The sequence below is a fragment of the Crotalus tigris genome, unplaced genomic scaffold (genome assembly GCF_016545835.1).
Source record: "Crotalus tigris isolate CLP2741 ecotype Arizona unplaced genomic scaffold, ASM1654583v1 scf7180000021329.891317, whole genome shotgun sequence".
Taxonomy (NCBI): domain Eukaryota; kingdom Metazoa; phylum Chordata; class Lepidosauria; order Squamata; family Viperidae; genus Crotalus; species Crotalus tigris.
The window spans coordinates 96,126-119,340 of NW_024098456.1; the positions used below are offsets into that span (position 1 = coordinate 96,126).

The following is a 23,215-nucleotide window of genomic DNA, read 5'->3' on the forward strand; positions in this document are numbered from 1 at the left end:
CTGGATCTTTAGATTGACATATGATACCTTGTCTTAAAAATGGAAAGCCTGATGAAAGCTGGTTATCAAGGCCTTTTGAGTTTTTCACTGTTAGTGCCTTTGTTTCAAAATACAAAAAATATTCTAAAGCAATCCTCCTTGCTGCTACATTCTCTATCAACTGTAGCTTTCAGATCAAGAATTTAATAACTTTTTAAATGTTAAAATTTTTAAAATATGAGGTTTATTGAGTATAGTGACAAAGATCTAGCTAGGCACTAATCCAATTTCTAGCTCAATCTGCATGATGTATTCAGGGAACAGTGTTTTCCTCTGAATAGTTTTGAGAGAGCTTTTTTAATTGCCTTGTTTCTCATGCTGTAAATAATTGGATTCAGCAGAGGAGGAAGCATTGAATATATCACTGTAAAAATCAAGTCCAGATATGATGGAGTGTCAGAGGTTGGTCGTAAATAAGCAGTACTTCCTGTAAATAAAAACATGGAAAATACAATGATGTGAGGAAGACAGGTTGCAAATGCTTTTTGTCTTCCCTGCAAGGAAGGAATCTGAAAGAGTGCTGTGAAGATATGTACATAAGTCACAATAATGAAGCAACAGCAACCTACCCCAATGGCAACACTTAGAACTACAATTCCAAGTTCAATTAAATATAAGTCAGAGCAAGCAAGTTTAAGTAACTGGGGGATCTCACAGAAGAATTGATTTATCACATTAGAGCAGAAAGGGGTTGCAAAAGTCCCACTCGTGTGTATAACCCCATAAGCAAGACCAGCAAACCATACCATAGCTACCATTCGTGTACAAGCTTGCTTGCTCATCATCATTTCATAGTGCAGTGGATTACAGATAGCAATATACCGGTCATATGCCATGACTGTGAGAAGAAAAAAATCTGATGATATAAAAAAGAAAAACAAAAAAACCTGAGCAACACATCCAAAATAAGAAATGTCCCTGGTATTCAGGAGGGAATTGATCATGGATTTGGGAAGAATCACTGAAACAGAGCACAAATCCTGCACAGCCAAATTCATCAGAAAGAAATATAATGGTGTATGAAGATGATGGTCAAATGCTACTGCAGAGATGATTAAAATGTTCCCTATTATAATTGTTAAATATAACAACAGGAATACAGTGAAATGGAGAATCTGCAGTTCCCAGGTCTTGGAGAATTCTAGAAGCAAAAATGTAGATACAGATGTGTTCTGAAACATTTTGTGCACAGCAGTTTCACAATTCCTAGGTAAAGTAGCAGATTGAAAAGGCTTGAGTCACTTAAAATAACTTACTATAGTATTACAACTAAAATGTGCTTATATAATCATCTAGAGAGTCAATGAAGCTCCATATTTTCCACTCATTGTTTGCCTTTCTAGATGCAGTTGGAAGAACTGGTTTCATAGAGGCAAACTTTCTCCCATTTCAATTGCTATGGCCCCCTTCCTGTTCCCACCAAAATATCTCCCACTGAATATTGATTATAAAAATAATTTCAGTAGAATAAACTGGAACATTTTAGGGAATTTTGAAAGCGATAAAAGTAGAAATGGAAGCAGGTTGCCTCTCAGAAGCCCGCAATTTCATTTTTTTTTTTTAAAAAGTTATGCAATCATAATCACAGAATTTTGGAGATGACATTTTTGCTTCCTATGAAGCCACAACTGGCATGTTGGCAAGCTATATATGAAACTTTATATACCCACCCCCAAGGTAAAACAGTTTAAGTATACACTGTATAAGGTGAAACACCATCAATATGAATACCAAAATGACTCTGGAAAAGATGGTCCTAAAAGCAGGGCTTTATATCACCAATGTTTTTCTTATTAGAGAAATCTCTTTAATTACTACTATTGGAAGACCTGAAAGACCAGATAAGGGACAGATTATCAGATAAAAATATCTGTCAATGTAGTTTCGGAGACCTTGACTTGAATGACTTGAAGACAGAAAATCAATGAAATGTCTTTAATCCATACTCATTCTAGAGGAAGGACTACAGTATATCTCTGTCAGAATCACTGATCAGAAATTGATGAGATATATAGTTTCATCCATCAAATTAAAAGTGTTTAAAGACAGTGCTACTTTTTTTCATGTGCTCTAAACCATTTTTTTGAAATCAACTCTGAAATGTTGCATAGTTGGCGATCTTTATTTCTTAGCATGATAGTCATCATCTTCTAGACATTGAGGACTTATCCTATGCTAGGATAGGATAGAAGGAATGTTTGAATTAATATCTGATAAATAAAATTGTATATAAAGGACAACGACTCTGTGCAGATAGTTGCTTTGAAAAGGCCAATGCTACTCATACAATGATCCCTCATTATGGCACAGCTTGGACCTGGAATCAGGTGAGCTCTTATCCTTTTATCTTCTGGTGAATGAGTGAAAATAGTTGTCTTCTCTAAAGCATTTGGACAGAAATTTTTCCAGTTTGAGAAAAATAAATAATATATTGTTACATTTGAATTTTGCCATAGAGCAAATTAATATTTTAAGCAGTTTGATAGGCTAGTATATCATCATTATCATTATCATCCAATTATGATGATCAATACTAGATTATCATCAACAACTAAAGCCCAACTTGTTGTAATTGTAGCCAGTCAGTAATAGACTAAGAGAGTGGAGATATCCCTATTTGACTATGGAATACATATCCCACAGGTTAGCTTGCTTCACTGAATTTCCATGATAATGAAAATAGAGCCCCTCTTGGCCTCCTGAGATATCATGAAGAAAAACAGAACATCAAAGCAACTTAAAGAAGAAGATAATTAAATGGGGGGGGAGAGACTTAGGAATAACTTACTGATTCTCTGCATGAATATCTTTCCAGCCCAGTCCAATCCAGTCCAGTCACCACAACGCACTTAAGATCTGATGAATTTGTTTGTTTCATCTGCTCCAAATTTTAGGAAATGAAAACTTGTAATTTTGAAGAAAGAGGCTGCAGAAAGAAAATGTATATTGTTTCTGTGCATATTTTTCACACATATACATACATTTCTCAGGGAAAGGTAAGAAATAAGAAAACAAAGGTATCGTACTTCAGTAAAATGAGAATTAAACCTGTTATTTAAATTTCTCCCCATCCTTAATATAATCCATTCAGTATTGCTCTTAACCTTGAAGAATAGAAAGTTATAAATCTCATGCTCATCCAGTATGCTTTATTATTTATAATATATTTTCACATTTAAATAGTGAGCTGAATTTGTACAGGGCACAGAATAGTTGTCACCAGGGGACTGTGTTTTATTTAAACATATTAGCTGCTCTTGGGAACTCTTATTTCAGAAATTTAATGTACAACAATTCTGAAATAATCAAGTCAATAATTTATGTGAAGGGCAGATAAGAATGTTAGTAATAGTTCAATGTTTTACAAGAACTATTGGCAGAGTGGAAGAACAAACATGAATTTTATCATTATATATATAATTTTAAGGTTTCTTATTCTGTGTTTTTTTTAATCATATGTATATATTTCCCATAACAGACACACATACTACAAAACTTATGTTAAAAAGTTCTAATAATCTAAGGGTTTCCTTCTACAGTCATGCACTTCAGATTCAGCTATTTATAGGTGGAATTTCCAAAGTGTTTCAATTAAAATTGAACTATTTTTTTAAAAATCTGTCATTCAGGATCCAAATTTACGTATGTTGGTAATGCATACTCCCAATGTCCAGCATTAATTGGCTTGGAAAATATGGAATCATATATCAAGCTGTCTTCTTGTGCAAGTTCTGATAACTAATCCTGGAAAAAAAAAACATTTACTGATTTTTTTTTTTTTAAATCCTGCCTTTATTATTCTTTTCATAAATAGTTCAAGATAGCAAACCTAGCTAATACTCCTTCCGCCTCCTATTTTCTTCACAATAACAATCCTGTGAGGTGAATTGTGCTGAGAGAACTGGGCCCAAAGGCACTCAGCTGGACTGATCTGGGATTGAGGAACTGGTTGTCCTTTTTTAAAATTTGACATTGGAGGAGAATGGTCTTTACTGATGGCTTAAATTATGTCATCTCGATGAAATGAAATATACTCTGGGATTCCTGTGTGTTGATTTTCCTCTCCATTAAAATTGTCTTATTGTCTAAAGCAAAGATGGGGATGATGAGATCGTATTCATGCAGTGCAGAGTTCTGAATCTGTCAAGAATTATATTCAGGAAACCTGTTCTGGTCTAATAGCTTGATGTGCTTTATCCTATAAACTCATTTCACATACCTAGTATATGCAATGAGGAATGAAGCCTAATAACCACTTATCTCCTTTTGTGTGAGAATTGTCATTTTTTTCTGGACATTTTCATATAGTCCATATTAGATATTAAATTATTACAGTTTTGCTTTGAATTGGCAGGCAATTTTGTCTTTTCAGGATGCAATAAACAAATATAATTAGAATAGAATAGAATAGAATAGAATAACTTTATTGTTACTTTGAATGTACACTAATCTGCATTTTGTTGCATATTTCTCTCAAAGGGTCACTCCCTTCGATATATACTACATAAATATGATAAAAATTAACAAACAAACAAACAAACAAACAAATATGCATATACCCACATATATTATATGACACAGAGAAACAACAGTCTAATTCAGGTTATGTATACATGCACATGGCAAGAAAAACAAACCTTCTGAGTTTACCAGACAGATGGCATAGGGAACAAAGCTATTACAGAGTCATGTTGTCCTGCTAGAAATACTTCAAAACCTCCTCCCAGATGGGAGCAACAGAGAAAGACAATAAAATGGATATGTGGGGTCTCTAACAATGCTTTGAGCTCTAAGCACATAGCACTTATAAGCAGCATCCTGAATACCAGGGAGCAAGCTTTCTATTATCTTCTCGGCTGTCCTTACCACTCTCCGTATGGATTTTCTACCTGAGGCACTGCTGCCACCAAACCAGATAGTGCTGCAGTTTGTTAAAATGCTCTCTGTAAAATGGAGCCTCTGTAAAAAGTGGCCAGGAAGAAGAAGAAAGATGTGCTCTCCTCATCTGACGCAGGAAATGCAGATGCTGGTTTGCACGCTTCACTAAAGATGATGTGTGGAGACACCAATTCAGATTGTTAGTTATCTAATTTTAAATCTCTTCTTTCTGATTTTGAGTTTCCACAAAGCAATAATACTTGAGAATTCATACCAAAATAACCAGTGGTGGGATTCAAATATGTGAACAACCAGTTCTCTGTGTGGATGCTGCTTCTGGAAGTCCATTCTGGGCCCGGGCAACAAAAAAATTAGCTACTGGTTCTGTCGAAGTGATGCGAACCGGCTGAATCCCACCATTGAAAATAACCATTAAAAAGATGATTATTTATGTTAAATGCCTGGAGGTATAGGAGGCTTTACTCAATCCTCTCTCAATTTATTTGTCTGGGATAAAATATACTTGTCATATAAGAAGGTTCCTTGCTTGCTTGTTTGTTTATTTATTTATTTCAATTTGTGCACTACCCAACAATTTTAGGCTATTCAGAAAAACATGAAAATCTGTAAACAATAAAACCAATAATCTGCATTTATTTATTACTTATTCTTGTCAGAAGCATAACAATTAAAATAAACAAACTACATGATATAACATTTAAAATATAAAATACAAGATTAAAATATGTACAAATTAAACAAATCTTGCCCAGAAACTAGCACCATTAATTGTGTTCTGTCATGCTGCCATGAAGTCCTCAAGAGTACACTGATTGGAACACAAAGGGTAGGTATACGTTTTTGTTGTTGCATGCCTGTCACTACAATCATAAAGAACAGAAGCCGCCGGATGGCCCCATTTGTTCAGGGTGTCTCCAGATTTTGTTGTATCCATGCACAGTCTATTCAATGATTTTCATACCTCCCATATTTCATCAGACCCAGGTGCCTGCTCCTCCATTAGTTCCATCCAATGTTGGTTCTTTGTAACTTTCCATAGATCCACTGCTTTCAAATTCTTCAAAGTCTTCTGTCAACCTAAGGAAGCTTTTCTTGATTTTTAATATCTGCTGAGCTGGTTGTAGGAAATATATCAGTAAAAGAAAAGGCAAAGATGGCAAACTGTGCATTGCAACAACCATGCAGTAGTCTTTTCCCACTCTTTACTTATTGATTGTTTTGCAGGGAAAGTTAATGGCTCACTCCCAAATTCCCTGGAATTTAACAGCCATTTCTCCCTTCTCCCTTCTAGTATTGCAATTTAGATTTCATCAAAATCACTATTTAATGTACCATGCTACACACACTCTAAATATTCATAGCATTTAGAAAGAGCATTCTTCACCTCTTCAAGATAATTCACATATTTTTTTATTATCCTAGAGGCCAATTATAACATTAAAAAATGCCAGATTTGAGAAGTGATTAATTCAAGCATAAACTTGAGTCAATATGTCTTTACTGTGTTTTCTTGTGTGCCTTGTTTCTCTAGCCATTTCATCACATTTCCATTTTTCTCTGGGCAATCCCTCATATTGTAGTTTAAGCTCCTGGGTAAATATCTCAAATGGTCTTGTTGAAAATACACAAATAAAGCTTCCTGCAAAACATATTTCTGATGCAGTTTTATCTGAGACATTATTACATGGATCTTTGGCAAAGTAGAGCAAATATGTTTTTCAGTATAATCAAATGAATATGTAGATACACATAACATTTTCCAGGCAATATAATATACAGCTATAGATTGATTTTGAAAACAGTCTGAGATACAGAAGTATTAAAATATTAAAAAGATAAAGAAAAGAAATAGGAATATGTAAAAACCCTGCTTTAGAAAGGAATAGCTAGCTAGTAGATACACTGTACATTCTCAGATAGCTGGTTATTCCAAAAGAATAATGCAAATAAAAAGAAGTAACATAATAGCTCAGAATGATTTTTTTAAAAAATATCAGTCATTTTTAATGCAGCATTTTGTAGTTATCATCTGTTTCCTTTTTAAAGACAATTTAACCATTTAATTTAGAAAAAGGATAATTATAATTTTTATTTTGTTGAAGGAAGAATGAATTTCAAATTATCCAAAAGCTTGATCTTATTTTCAATCATTGCATTTGTCCCATAGTATTATCACTGTTATTGAGGACAACAATGTATCTTCACAGAATTTGCACAATGTATCTTCACAGAATTTGCACAATGATATATATATATATATATATATATATATATATATATATATATATATATATATATATATACACACACACACACACACCAAAGACCTACATATATATTATATATATATATAATAAAATATAAAATGAACACTAGGGTAATAAAAACTAAAGAAGTTTTTAATGGGTTAAAACTATAAAAGTTTTAAAAAGCGCCAAGCTTTCGCCGTCACCTGCCGGCATCCTCAGGGCTGGCGTGCCAGAGAATGAGAAGGTCTTTTTATAGGCGTGCCAAGGTTTGCGCTCGGCTCCTTGATCTTGTTATGGGGCCTGATTGGTTCAGCCGTGTGTAGTTGGCCTGCGCTTTTTTTCTCTTCTTAGTTGTATTTTTATCCTCGTCCGTCTCCAGTTCTCCCAACCTCAGATTAGCTGAATGGCAATTCCAGTTATTTCGGTTGCTTTCATGTTCCGATCTCCCCTCAGGCTTGGGTGGTGGTGGACGTTCCAAGTTCCTTTCTCCGCCCCGTTCTGTCCGGTTGCTACTTTTAGAGTCCCATATATTTCCGGTCTCAATGCTTTCAGTTTTAATATGTTTATCATCCTGGTAATCCCGTAAATTGTTACGAGTCTGGTATAGCGTGGGGGGTATTCCGCATGGTGGAGGGGTCGTCTCTTGTTCGTTGTCATGCCCAGCTGTCTCACACGTGTCTTACTCCGAGTGCTCAATCCTGGGGGTGTGTGCACAGTCATCGGGGCGCGTCCCTCCTGGTTACCGTGTTCTTCCTTAGTTCTCCCCTTTTTTACCTTGTTGGAAGCGCTCGCGTATGTTCTATGGGAGTCCTCAGGATCGTCAGGTAGGGGGTATGACAGCTCGATCTCTCGCCCCCTGCCGCTCTCCGACTTTCCTTCCTCCTCTCCAACGGTATGTAGGGGTTCATCAATCAGGCCCCATAACAAGATCAAGGAGCCGAGCGCAAACCTCGGCACGCCTATAAAAAGACCTTCACATTCTCTGGCACGCCAGCCCTGAGGATGCCAGCAGGTGACGGTGAAAGCTTGGCGCTTTTTAAAACTTTTATAGTTTTAACCCATTAAAAACTTCTTTAGTTTTTATTACCCTAGTGTTCATTTTTATATTTTATTATGAATATCCCTAGGGTTCACATTTTTAACCTTTTTAATCGCATATATATATATATATATATATGTAGGTCTTTGGTTGTTCGGGTTTTCTCCCGCGTAAAATTGGAAGTGTCTTGGCGACGTTTCGACGAAGTCCCATTCGTCATCTTCAGGCTGGTGTTTTCAGCTTCGTGCTTCGAGCAGCAATGTGTGGTCTTAGCTGTTTCTTCCTTTTAACTGCCAGTGGGGGTATGAACTGATTGGGTGGGAGCTTGGCTGTGTTCTGATTGGGTGGAGGTGTGTTCTGATTGTGTCTGAGTTGGCTGTGCTCTGATTGGCTGGGGGGTTGGCTGTGCTCTGATTGGCTGGGGGAGTGTTCTGTTTGGTTGTGCTCAGGTTAGTCTGAGTTGCAGAGGGGTTTAAGATTTTGGGCTGCCTTGTTATTTTTTGGCTTCGCGTTCGTGGTCGTGCCTCCTCTTCATGGAGGGTGTCAGTTTGCTTCATGTATGGATTGGAGGGGTTTAAAGTGGCTAATGATGCAGCTGTGGTCTGGCTTCTGGTTTGTGGTCGTGCCTCATCATCGGTGTGGCTTTGTGTTTCCTTTTTGCGTGGATGTGTGGTGGTGACATCCTGTGTGGTTTTTGTGAGTGTGGGTCTGGTACCATTTTTTGTGTTAGGGAGTCGTTTGTCAATAAGGGCGGGTTTCCAAATGGCTGGTAGGCGGGAGGTATCATCTCGCTTGTTCATGCTGTGTGGGCGTTTTTCTATCTCGATGGCTTCTCTGATTATTCTGTTATTAAAATGTTCATTTTTGGCAATGGTTCTGGTATTTTTAAAGTCAATTTCATGTACTGTGGCTTTAAGGTGTTGGACCAGGGAAGATGTTGGTTCCTCCTTTTTGATTGAGTTCTTATGTTCTTCAATGCGTGCACTTATTCTTCTGTTGGTTTGTCCGATGTATGTGGTGGGACAAGTGGTGCATGGGATTTCGTATACTCCTTGATTTTCTAATTCAATTTTATCTTTGGGTTTTCTAAGGATGGTGGATATTTTTCTGTTTGTGCAGAATGCTGTTTTGATGTTGTGTTTATGGAGGATCTTACTGATTCTGTCTGTGGTGCCTTTTATGTATGGGAGGAGGGCTTTGCCGTTTTCTTGTTCCCCTCCTCTTCCGATAGCTGTTGCCCATAACAATGAAGAGGAGCTTCCCATGCGGAGAGGGGGGAGAGAAAGCACAGAATGACAACCCGCTCGATCAGCAAGGGGAGGAGTAATGAGAGCGGTTTGAGTGCCAAACAATGGGAGGGAATGTATGTAAGGAAGACTGAGGTGGGGAATAACGACTTGATTGTTGAGGCATACCATACCCGGATAGGAGCTGTTAACATGACAAAGGAGGAGAGAGATACACAATTGGGAAGGGATATTAACCCACAATTACTGGAGCCCTATCACCATTGTAAAACACAAGAAAACATCAGATCAAGTCCTCCCCCCGACACGGCAGACGTTGGTATTATCGGAAGAGGAGGGGATGTAATGTTACTAATGCCTCTAAAGACCAATAGTGGAGGGATAGGGAAGGGCATCCAAAGAAAAGAACATAACGTTATAGATGCATCTTGGCTTTCAGCTGGCCAATCAGGGCCAGTAACACAGTCTAAGAGCCGTGTGCAAACGTTACTTGAACCTACTTAAACCATCTTTACTGCAATGGCCTTTTAGCCCTGATGATGCTGGGGAGTTCCCCCAGTGAAAGCTTGGCAACTTTTTAGTATTAGTATATTTTTAGTAAAGTATTTCTACTTCAACTCTCCCGGTGATCGTGTTTTATTCTTATATATATATATATATATAATTGGAAGTGTCTTGGCGACGTTTCGACGAAGTCTCATTCGTCATCTTCAGACTGGTGCTTTCGGCTTCGTGCTTCTAGGAGCAATGTGTGATTGTAGCTGTTTCCTCCTTTTAACTGCCAGTTGGGGTATGAACTGATTGGATGAGAGCTTGGCTGTGTTCTGATTGGTTAGGAGCTTGGCTGTGCTCTGATTGGCTGGGGGGTTGGCTATGCTCTGATTGGCTGAGGGGTTGGCTGTGCTCTGATTGGCTGGGGGAGTGTTCTGTTTGGGTGGGGGCTTTGTTCTGCTCAGGTTAGTCTGAGTTGCAGGGGGGTTTAAAATGGTGAACTGCATTGCTATTTTTTGGCTTCGCGTTCGTGGTCGTGCCTCATCTTCATGGTGGGTGTCAGTTTGCTTCATGTATGGATTGGAGGGGTTTAAAGTGGCTAATGATGCAGCTGTGGTCTGGCTTCTGGTTTGTGGTCGTGCCATCATTGGTGTGGCTTTGGGTTTGCTTTTTGCGTGGATGTGTGGTGGTGACATCCTGTGTGGTTTTTGTGAGTGTGGGTCTGGTGTCATTTTTTGTGTTAGGGAGTCATTTGTCAATAAGGGCGAGTTTCTAAATGGCTGGTAGGTGGGAGGTATCATCTTGTTTGTTCATGTTGTGTGGGCGTTTTTCTATCTCGATGGCTTCTCTGATTATTCTGTTATTAAAATGTTCAGTTTGGGCGATAGTTCTGGTTTTTTTAAAGTCAATTTCATGTCCTGTGATTTTAAGGTGTTGGACCAGGGAAGATGTTGGTTCCTCTTTTTTGACTGAGTTCTTATGTTCTTCAATGCGTGCACTTATTCTTCTGTTGGTTTGTCTGATGTGTGTGGTGGGACAAGTGGTGCATGGGATTTCGTATACTCCTTGATTTTCTAATTCAATTTTATCTTTGGGTTTTCTTAGGATGGTGGATATTTTTCTGCTTGGGCAGAATGCTGTCTTTTTTTGCTTTGTTGCCACACCCACTTTGTTTAGTTGCACACCTCCATCACCCCCTCCCCCATTCCATTCTGATTGCCCCATTGCAATGCACTGTCTCTTATTTTCTTTGTGTTTCCCCCTCCTGCAATCATGGTCTCCGCAGGTGTTATTCAACTTAATTACTATCATACCCCCTGTTTCCTCCTTACTCCTTGCTTGCATATTGCCATCTTGAGAGTTCTTCTGTGTTGCCTGTTGATACAGGCAGATCGGCATTGTGAGGTGGGGTGGGCGGGTCATATTCACCAAACATTCTAATGAGGCTGTTTCTCCCCTTCTTGAATACGATCTGGTAGTTGTTCCTCCTAGACCTCTCCTCTCTTTATCTCTAATCTTTATACATTCCATCCTAGCTTTGACTAAATCACCCTGGATGTTCTCCATACAACAATCAGGAGCATCAGCCTTCACTGCCCTCTCCCCTCCACTCTTGGTGCTCCTCCCCTGTGCATCTTCATCGGGGCCATTCCATACTTCCCGTTGGCGCATTCGGGTCGGTACTATATTATATTATAAAAGCGAACAAACACGAACACCAGGAAAAACTTTAAACTAAAACGTTTAATTTTGGTGCCAAGCTTTCGTCAGCCAACTGCTGACATCATCAGGGCTTAAAATCAGTTGATGGGAGTCTCCTTTATAATGTTAGTCAATTTGTGCACATGGCTCCTGGACCTCGTCATCGGTCCTACTTGATTGGGCTGCGTGTTGATTATATTCTTGATGTTAATTGATGTTACTGCTCCGTTGCTTACTCTACTTCCTCCACTTTCCTTGTTTGTGCGTATGTTGTTACCTATCCCCTTGCTAGAGGCTCCTAAATTTGATACATCCCTTCCCTCCCTTTTTTGCTTGTCCATTTCCCCTGTGTTTTCCCAGTTGTTCCCTCTCACTCCATTGGGGCATGCACTGGGTATTTCCTTCTCATCTTTCTCCCCCCCACTACACCTGTCATGTACTCATGGTCACATCTTATGCATATATCACCTCCTATAGTCTCCACTCCCTCTTTCTCATCTTCGATGTTCATTATGTTTGCATCACCCTAATCATCATGTTACAATCTCTGTTTAAGTCCATTGCCCTCATCTGGTGTGGTTTGTGTCCATTATCTCTCTGTGTATTGTGCGTTCAAGCCTACACCCCTCTTTCTCCTAGTCCTATGCTTGCATACAGAGTTGGTGGCATGGTCATTCATTCCTCCCCCCTTTTTGTTCATTGTTAAACCTGCCGTTGCAATCTTCATATTGCCTATGATGTTCTGGGTTGTCCTCTTCTTTCAATCGTGATCGAATTTTTACTATGGGGCTGTCAATACGTCATTCAATGGGTTCCACTCCACTGTTTTTGTATTTTATAGTTGCTGCACATGCATAGAAATAAACAGATCAAAACAGCACTAAGGAAATATCTTTCTTCTAATAAGGCTCCTCTCCCATAAAAAGTCATATTTAGTTTAGATTTAATTAAACTAATTAACTATATTCTGATTTTTCAGAAGTTCATGATAAAATAAAACAAGCATCTTCATCAAGAAAACCAGATTCAATTGCCTAAATAAAGAATGTATGTTTTCAATGTGTAATTGATCCAATCTTGTGTAGTTTGTATTGCTGTTTCTTGAAGTGAGGATGGATGAACATAATTCATTAAACTCCTCTTGACCACTAAGAATATTTCCATTGTTTAAAAACATATTTTGAAATATGAAAACCATTGGGTATATAACATGAGTTCTGCACCCAGTACCATATCTTGTTTGTGGTTTTGTACAATTGATGATATTGCTATAGCAATGTTGCATGATTTTTTTCCCCTTTCTTCAGCCAGCTACGGTATTATTACTCTGATGTTTCAATAGCAGTTTTTTTTCTCCATCTGAATTTTGGCAGAAATTGGCGATTTGCATTATTAAATGCATTATATTTATCTGTTATTGGTTGCAGCATCAAGTCTCATGGCTATTGAATGGAAACTTCTTTTCCCATAACTTGGAATTTATTCTTCAGTTTAAAAAAATAAATAAATTTAGGAATACAACATAGGCATTTCTATGCTTCTCACACTTTCACATTCTCCTATAGTTTGCAATTTGGAATGAATTCAATTTATATATATATATATATAGTTATTGAGTTTTTTAAAGTGGATCCTTCCATACTGTGGGAATAATGCTAAGAAGAAGGTTTCTTTTTTTAAAAAAAATCTATGTTGACCTCCCCCCCCCCCAAAAAAAAAATCCAAAGGAATTTTATGGAAAATTTAGCTACCATTTTAAAGAATGAAAGCAATTGATGATCTATAACAAAATTTATTATTGGCATGCAAAGAATTCAACAATCACTGTGTCTGCACTCAAGAACCTGTCAACAACTCCAAACATACCACAAACAAGATTATATAGAAATGATAGGATCCAATCTTTGTACAATAGTACAAACTATCCAAATTGATATATAAAGGCACACAAGTTTTCTAGATGGATAAGACTAGACTAGAAACCAGGAGACCACAGGTGCTAATCCCATCTTAGGCACAAATCAGTTGGGTGACCTTGGGCTATTCATTTTCAGCCCCAGGAAAGAGGCAATGGCAAATCAGTTCTGGGAAAAGAAAACTTGCCAAGAAAACTGCAGAGATTTGTCCTGGCAGTCTCCAAGAATCAGACACAACTGAACAGAGGAAAAAATGGTGTCACAAAAATGTCATGAATAACTAATTTATATTCTTAAGTTGAAAGGTTTTTTTTAAGTAAGATAGAAAGATGACCCTCAGCTTAGATACCCTGATGTATTGAAACCATCATATTCCAAAGTAATATATCAATAATTACAATAGCATTGATACTCTGCATTTGATTATTTTATCATATCAATGAGATGAGTTTCCTATTGCTTCTCTCCTAGAAATGGAACTTCTTATCTGTCTTCTGGGACATTTACCCAGGGCTATAGATTTTAGAGAAAAACACTACATAACAATTACAACAGAGCTCACCAGTACTAAAAGTTATAAAATTTTAGCAATCAAGAGCAAGGCCATAATATATAAAATAAGTTTATTTTTTATAACTGTGTCTCAGCCATTATCATGTAATTCTTCACATAGGAAGGATTGGATATTCAAGTAATAGTCTTTATCCCAACAGATGCACACAGTCAAGATATGAGCAAACAACAGCATTTTTTTCAGTTTAATAAAAAAGTTTTAAAAATATTTATTAAAAATAAAGCAAATATCACAAAATTTTATCAAAGCTTGCCTGTTAATCTAAGGCTAGATGTATCAAGGAAAATTGTCTGTCTGTCTGTCCATTCATCCATCCGTCCATCTATCCATCCATCCATCCTCCATCCATCCATCCATCCATCCATCCATCCATCATCAACTGAATTTAGAGAAATTTGTTTTTGAAGAGATTAGTACATTATTCTAAATCATTCTCCTTCATTCCTTGCTGCTATTTATTTAGAAAATTTATATAGCTGTCAATTGCTCACAATGACTCCAAGCGGCTTACAAACAATAGTTAAGGTTTTCCTTTAAATTTGCTTATAAGGATAAATTTGATAAATTTATATCCATGAAGATGATAGATGATGATGATGATGATAGATAGATAGATAGATAGATAGATAGATAGATAGACAGTCAGATAGACAATGATAGATAGATAGATAGATAGATAGATAGATAGATAGATAGATACTGTAGATAGATAGATAGATAGATAGATGATAGATAGATAGATAGATAGATAGATAGATAGATAGATAGATAGATAGATAGATGATAGACAGACAGACAGACAGATGTAATGCAGAAAGCATTGCCAATCTGAATTTGAGGATATATGAAGATTTCAGAACAATATTTTGCAGAAGGCACTCTGTTATTTACTGTATGATAATCTCAGTATTCTTTCCTGACAGGAGGAACATTTCACGTGCTTGGACTATGTGCTTAGGAGGACACAACTTCTAGATCTGAGACTGAATATTGAGAATGCCTATCTCAAATAGATTTTCCTCACAGGGCTGTTGTTGTGGGGAAAATAGGAGGAAGAAGGAGTATTATCTATGTATGCCATTGAATTATTTATAAAAATATTAAATATGTGATATTAATAAATAATGATAATAAAATAATGTGTGCATCATTTGATTTCCTATACAGATTTATGTTTACATTTTTCTGTATCTGGAAACTTCTACAGTATATGAAACTTCAGCTTCAAGATGCAAAAAGTGAGAAGAAATAAATAAATTCACTACAACACACTGGAATTATAATCTTAGACCCTTGACATAAATTACTTCTGAAGTTAATTTTCTATGTTATTTAGTTTGTGATCAACATTTTATTTCATGTGATACAGAAGGTCAATTTAATTGACAGTGAGGACAATTAACCAGTGGAATAGCTTGCCTCCAGAAAACATGGGCGCTCCATCACTGGAGATTTTAAAGAAGAGGCTAGCCCAGTGTTTCTCAACCTTGACCATTTTAAAGCATGAGGACTTCAACTCCCAGAATTCCACAGCCAGCATTGCTGGCTGTGGAATTCTGGGAGTTGAGGTCCACATGCCTTAAAATGGTCAAGGTTGAGAAACACTGGGCTAGACAGTCACTTGTCTGAGATGGCATAGGTTCTCCTGCTTGAGCAGGGAGCTGGACTAGAAGACCTCCAAGGTCTCTTCCAGTTCTATTCTATTCTATTCTATTCTATTCTATTCTATTCTATTCTATTCTATTCTACTCTACTCTACTCTACTCTACTCTATTCTATTCTATTCTATTCATAAGCTGAGTTTAGAGAAATTTGTTTTTGAAAAGATTACTATATCATTCACTCCTGGTGCTCTATGGAAGCATCAGTGTAGCATTTCTTTCTTTCTGGATCTCTGCCATTTTAGTGGTTATGGGGTAGATGGGCTATAATAATATGAAACTCAAAAAAAATCTATAAAATAATATATTGCATGATATGACTGTATCATATCTTTCATTTGCTTACAATAATTATAGAAATGGAATAAGCTCAATTTAAGATAAATATATTTATAACATTACTTTAAAATGTATAATATCTAGCTAATATAAAGATATAAAATTATTCCTAGAGGAATAATTAATGTTAATTTTTAAGAAGACTTTACAAATACTTGGAAAACTGTTTGGATAATTAACCTTCATTAAAGTAATTGGAAAGCAAGGTATTCCCAAGAAACTATATGGTTTGTTCACTCTACTTCTCTTTAGAAAAATCAGTTATATTTCTGTTTAAGATATCTTTTTTACAATGTTACATTTGAAGACAATAATTAAAGGAGATAAAAACATATATCTATGTTATGTTAATATTTATTGAAATTGACCTATGAAACTTTGAATAAATCTCAAGTAAATAGATGAGAAAAAATGTATATAGCTGTCAACTTGCTATATTTTGAGGTCATTCTCACAAGAGATTAATTAAAAGTTTGAAAACAGCAATATAGTTATCTCTCTGTATGTTTATATGTGTATAAATGAAAAACAAAATTAAAAAGGCTTTTTTATTTTTCTCAGATATCTAAAAAGTAATTATTTTTTTAAACGTTGTTGATATTTGTTATATTCACTGTGAGTAGGGAGGAGATGAACAGAATCACATACAGGAACACATACCATAAATTCTAAGTTCAATAAATTCTATGGAAAATAATTTAACATATTATGTCACATCTCAAATCAGTAATTGTTCTAATTAGTACTGTGAATAATAATCCAAGTGTTTCAGGTAATTTTGGCACATGATGGCAATTACAGTGACAAGAAACTGCCTTAATGAATTATATTGATGCATGAAAATGATGTAGAACTTATTCTCCATTAGTACAGATGAAGGCTGATTATGAATCTTTAACTAATGATAAGTTGATTAACTAAGCTCTAGCTTATGAACTTTTGTATTACATTCAATTTATCTTATGATTCTGCTGGTGAATAAGGAACATGGAAAAAAATCAAGTTTTGTGCAGGTTTAAAAGGGCTGGGGACTGTCAAGAAGAGGTATTTGCTCATAGATTCCTTTTGCAATTCTCCAATACTTTTCTGTAAACATGCTAAAGTTTTGTAAGTGCCAGAGACATTGAAGAGAGTCCAAAATAATACACAGCCTGTGAGGCAAATATGTAGTCTTCAAGTTATACCATATCCATTATGGCCATAATTGATGATGGCAGTAAAGTGGGTCAGTCATGTAATTATTTTGATCTTTGTTGCAGAGATTGTTAGGTAAATGTTGTGATCATAAAGTGACTGCCACCATAATTAAATGACCATCACTATTGGTAAGTGAACCAAGTTTGCTATGAAGCCAAAAATGAAACTAACTTGGTTTTCAACAAAATCATTGTAAAAAAACATTGTCACATGACCAGGGAATCATGCAAATGACACAATAATAACAACAACATGGCACCTGAGGACAATCTAACTCAATCTACACTATCTTAGTCATTTTGTTAAAAAAAAATCATATCAAGAGGCTCATCCACCTTCAGATCCCATGTCCAAGACAACATTCAAGGACTTATGAAATACCATCATGGTCAGTATCAAATGAATTTTAGGTGGGGGATGGGTGGGGAAGGAATATAATTTTCAAAGGGTAGATAATATGACAGAGAAGAACTGCTTTCTGGATCCTGCCAAATGTCATTCCTTATTAGACACCATCTGAACCATGTCTACCCTGCTGAATCTAGTGGGCAGTGCCCATTGGAAAGAGGTGGTTTTGCAAATAATCTCATACATTGGAGGATTTTATAGATGATATAAAGTTACATAATTTAGTAGCTGGAGCAGTGGGATTGTGCAGTGATCTGCACAGTTATAATTGATTGGTTTGAGTTTGCTGGCTGTTGCATGGGGCAATCTGTGCTGTGATTGGTTGCCTTTTTCTACTGTGTATGCTGTGATTTACCTCATGATGCTCCTGTTTGCCTGACTATCTTGTTTGCTGTGTATATAATAGATGTAAAATATATTTATTTATATAAAACTACAAGTTTGTGTCAGTGTCTTTGCTCAATTCCCTAACATATAATAATAACAATAATGGAAAATATCTATGGTGATATTCTTACATATTTTAATATGCAAGACACTCTGTTTTCAAATCTCTGTTCTTGCTAGAGTACCAAATAAGTGAGTATTTTACTTAGATGAGTAACAAAATAAAAAATGAAGGCCTTCACATGAATTATGGGAAAACCTCCAAGATTACAGGACACTTAAAAGTTTAGCCTTCACAATCATAAAAGGGAAGTGTATCCTAATTGCATATTATCTTGGTCAATTTCATTATTAATTATCTGTGATCAAGTTGATGTTGACTTCTAGCAGCCACATAAATAGACTTTCTCCAGAAGTATCTTTCCCTACCTGGTCCCTCCTACCCTTCCAGAAGTGCATCTATTACTACTGTAACTGAAACAATCTACTTAGTTCTTACCACTCACTTCTGACCACATGGCCTAAGTAATTTTGTGGTTAAGGAACTGGCTTAGGGTAACTCAAAATTGAGTTTACCATTAACTATGATTGGCCAGTCAATCTGAAGGAAGATTCTTTATCAAAATTGTCTCAAATGAAAAAATGGGATATAAATCTAAGAATGAAAACAAATAATTCCAATCCATTTTCATTGTTTGTTATAATAGTATTTCCTATCCTTATATTTCTGAAATGATTTGCCAATGAAATTTTAATTTAATTGAATACTTCTGATATAATAGAAATGAGAAATTATCATTGTACTTTTTTTTTCCTTTTTGTCTTTAGCCTAGGTCAGCAAATTCTTCTGTACATGGGGGAAATATATTATTTTAATTATTGTGTGCTGATCTCTAGGGAGCTTGACAACAAAGTTTAAATTGCTATCTTTATGCATGCAACTTCTTAAATAGCTATCAAAGAAAGGGGTACATATATATTTGTCTATATATCTATCCATGTCTTTGTGCCAGTGTTGACTCCTGAGTACTTTTTGGTGAGTGACTGGCCCAATGTCACCCGGCTGGCTTTGTGCCTAATATAGGACCAGAACTCATGATCTTCCAAGCTTAACTACTACATTAGATTGGCTCTCTCAAAGAAAAGTAACAAAGATAACTTATACAAGTAATTAAAAAGCAACTAGAGGTAAAAATGAAATCTATATTGAAAAAAATCCTTCTTACAAAGGATTCTGAAAATCTTAGTGAATGCTGTTTTTGCTTTAAAAGCATCATTATAAAATATATTACAAGATAGGAATGTGTGAATATGTGATGTGTATCTTCATGATTTTGAAAGATATAGCTTTAACATTATCCACACTCAAGCAAAAGAAAAGTATAACTATTAAAGTAAAATGCATCCCTTATTATCTTTATCTCTGTTATGGATAAAAAAGAAAAATAATCAATGTAACGATTTATACTGAACTATTTTACTCATATCAGAATCTCTAAAAAGTCAAATCTTTTTATCTTTAAACCGTATTATTTCTATTGTTCAGTATAAACAGTTTTGTTTAATACTTGTTTAATACTTAATACATGTAAAATGCAGTCTGTTCTTTTCTATTGGAGTCAGGAAGGTTGATGATACTCAGAATTACTTTTTTTTTCATCATTCAATTATCTGTCTAACAAGATAATTTACCAGTATGTTGATAAATGAATTTTATCCCTTTTCAATCATAGAATTCCTTTGCATTCATATGCAAATGTTGTCTTGTAGTTTCAGGTGACAAATTATAACCATGTAAAAAGCAGTGTTCTATTGTTCTGTAAAAATGTTAGAATGCATTTTATTTCATGTGAGAGAACTTTTTATATAAAAAGTAGGTGTTGCAGTTTCATTTGGACAGTGACAACATAGTCACTGTTTCTGACAACTGAATCATTGTTTATGGGACCTAAATAGTTTTCCGTGGTATAGTTTTCAGTGGAATAACCCAGCAGGTAACTTAGTATTATAGTCTGAGCATGTATTTTAATTTCCCATTTTATTTCTTGTGGCTTGATGATAATTCACAAGTTCTGTACTATATATTAAACTTTAAAAGTGGTATGTACTTTTAAAAAAGTATGACAGTGTCAACATTCATTGTATTTAGTTTGAGCGAAGACTGACAAAATGTACACTTTGATCATGATGTCAAAGAAAAAGTTCACACACACACACACACACACAAACAAGCACATTTTATTCTGTATCATTTTATGCTACTAGTATATACAAAGAGATAACATTACAGAAGATAGTTGAACCATATTGTTCTTTAAGTAATAAAATGTTCCTAGCTTCTCTCAGGATGACTAAGAAAATATGGGATGAGGGAGGTTCTCATTTGAGTTTGAATGTATGATGAAATGTGTCATCTCATTTAGAGTTCTAAATTTATCATTAAAATGCTAACTGCCTCTGTTTCCATTTTAAGGACTAATAAAAAATGCTAAAGGATATGTACAACAAGCATGATGCAGGTAACTAATTGGAGTCAAGGAATGGTGGGAGACTAATTTAAGTGGTTTTACATATATTTTATACAAATAAGCACAAGTAACATAATTATCTAGAAAATAATTTGAAATAATATTTTTGAATAGTTGAGCACCTCACTGTTTCTTTTATTCTTTCTTTTGTAAATCTGTAGTAGCTGTAGATATTGTTCTTCTACTATTCTTTTTTTCCTTCACTATTTTAGTTTCTCCTGAAGCACTAATATAAAGGCTTATGCTTTTGTCAATAATGCTGTTTGCATTTCTCCTGAAGGAAGCTTTCCCCCTAAATCTTCATTTAGAATGTAGCAGATAAACTCATAATTTTTTTATATTCTCACTTTCTGTAAAGGGGACACCATACAATTGGCATATACTTAAGTATAGAAATGGGCTAAATAAATCAAAACCTTAAATAAGTTAAAAAAAACCTTGCAACAAGGTCTAAATTTATTGCAAAAAATGTTCCCATTGGCTTCTCATTAAATATAGAGGTGAATATTTGGGATATTTTTTATTAAATTAATCCTGATTAATTTTAATCGCAATCTCTGAATTAAACAATTTCTTTTCTGTTACTTCAACAGGAAACATACAATTGAGAATCAAGACAACATGCTTAATCACACCTCCACAGCTGAATTTCTCCTATTGACATTCTCAGAGATCCGAGAATTGCAGATCATGCATTTCTTTGTGTTTCTAGTTTTGTACTTGGTGGCAATATCTGGGAATCTTTCAATCATTTTTGCAGTAACCTTTGATTACCATCTGCATTCACCCATGTATTTTTTCCTAATGAATTTGGCTATGTTGGATCTTGGTTCCATCTCTGTTACAGTCCCCAAATCTATGGTTAATTCTCTTTTGAACAATAAGTCTATTTCTTATTCTGGATGTGTTGCTCAAGTATTCTTCTATGTGTTCTTTGCAGGATCAGATCTTGCCCTCCTAACAGTAATGGCATATGATCGTTATGTGGCCATCTGCAATCCACTCCAATATGAAATAGTTATGCACAAAAGAGCCTGCATTCAGATGGCAATCAGTGCATGGGTTGGAGGCATACTTTATGCAACATTACACACTTCAGGAACATTTAGCCTTAGCTTTTGTTCCAATTATATCAATCAGTTCTTCTGTGAAATCCCACAATTATTGAAACTGTCTTGTTCTGATTTATACCTAATTGAGGTTGGATTCCTTATATTAGGTTGTTGCATTGGGCTAATATGCTTTATTTTCATCATTGAAAGTTACGGAGAAATCCTTGTAACAGTTCTTAGAATCCCTTCTAAGCATGTTTCTAAAAAAGCATTCTCTACTTGTCTTCCTCACCTCATAGTTGTTTCCATTTTTATTTTCAGTTTAATTCTGGCCTACGAAAGGCCTCCCACTAAAATTTCCTCTAATCTTGATATAGCATTTGCTGTGATTTATTCCATTATTCCACCAATACTGAATCCATTCATCTATAGTGTGAGGAACAAAGAAATCAAAATTGCTTTGCGGAAACTGTTAGATTTGGAGGATTCATCCCAGCTCAGCTCCAATTAATTCCAATTTTATCACATAAAAGTGTCATAATTCTTTTTATCATGGTAAAAAAGAAAGAAAGAAAATAATCCGTCTCAACAAAACAGTTCATGTCATCAAAAGTATCTTGTGGGGGAGCCAAAAAAGTGAAAATGATGGGTATGATGCTTGCTTGTAATATATATTAAAAATGCATGTTACTTTGTATAGTCACAATTGGCATCTTAACTTTTTTTTTACCCCAACATGGATGTCCCTGCATGTCATCTCAGTTTTTGTCATTTGAAAAATGCAGAAGACTTGTGCATAGGCACTGCACACATTCAGGAATTTGTTTTAACATTTCCAGATGTTGAATAACTGGAATTTTAAATGCAGATTTTACTCATGTGCACTGAAACTTTTGGTGGGCATTACAATGCCAGAATATATACAGACTGAAAAAGCTGAAAGTATATGAGTTGGATATTTACTGAGGAAAGGAAACTTAGTCAAGATAATAAAGAAAAATGAAATAATATATTTTAAAGAGATTTTGCCTTAATTAACTTAATGTAACAGAGGATGAAAAATTCCTATTATAGAGTATGTGATTACCAAGGTTCTGTTTTTACTCTAAATTATCATTAAAGATAGGTAAATAAAATCTATGTTGCTGTTGCTTCCTTGATCTTGCTTGTAGAAAATAGTTTTTAATAAAAGTTAATCAAACACACTGAAGGAATGAATTTATTTTACTCTTAGAAGGGAGAAGACCACATTGCTTCATAAAAGAATTTTATGTGGAAATGTTTGTTCAACAATTGTCCAAAGCTAAAGTTGCCTATCACAATATTCAAGTTACATTTTTAGTGGATTTACTGAAAGCAGCAGAGAGTGACATCATTATTGAATGATAAAGTTCCATCGGTCTTATTGATCAGTGTTTAATAAGTGTAATTTGACAGAATTCAGTCCCCACCTTTCTCATTCTTGCCTTGATCATCTTCCTGTGTTA

The 23,215-nt window shown here is 35.4% G+C and overlaps 2 protein-coding genes across 3 annotated transcripts; one reads left to right on the forward strand and one right to left on the reverse strand.

Annotated features, from left to right (window-relative positions):
• Positions 1–244: 244 nt before the first annotated feature.
• Positions 245–3,180, reverse strand: LOC120320352 (olfactory receptor 14A16-like). The gene is made up of 3 exons (XM_039369972.1): positions 3,066–3,180; positions 2,828–2,965; positions 245–1,245 (listed from the first exon to the last, which is right to left on the reverse strand). The coding sequence occupies exon 3, from the start codon at positions 1,218–1,220 to the stop codon at positions 270–272; it is 951 nt and encodes a 316-aa protein (XP_039225906.1). The 5' UTR covers positions 1,221–1,245; positions 2,828–2,965; positions 3,066–3,180; the 3' UTR covers positions 245–269.
• Positions 3,181–19,113: 15,933 nt separating this feature from the next.
• On the forward strand, positions 19,114–22,933 carry LOC120320364 (olfactory receptor 14C36-like). Of its 2 annotated transcripts, none has more exons than XM_039369992.1 (3): positions 19,114–19,184; positions 20,622–20,667; positions 21,270–22,933. In XM_039369992.1, the coding sequence occupies exon 3, from the start codon at positions 21,298–21,300 to the stop codon at positions 22,237–22,239; it is 942 nt and encodes a 313-aa protein (XP_039225926.1). In that variant the 5' UTR covers positions 19,114–19,184; positions 20,622–20,667; positions 21,270–21,297; the 3' UTR covers positions 22,240–22,933. The 2 variants fall into 2 exon arrangements, with proteins under 2 accessions (XP_039225926.1, XP_039225925.1); XM_039369991.1 differs by having other exon boundaries at positions 19,122–19,336.
• Positions 22,934–23,215: the final 282 nt, after the last annotated feature.

What these genes read in the sequence shown, in the direction of transcription:
- LOC120320364 (XM_039369992.1), top strand. Translation starts at nt 21,298, where the DNA reads ATGCTTAATCACACCTCCACAGCTGAATTTCTCCTATTGACATTCTCA.
- LOC120320352 (XM_039369972.1), bottom strand. Translation starts at nt 1,220, where the DNA reads ATGTTTCAGAACACATCTGTATCTACATTTTTGCTTCTAGAATTCTCC.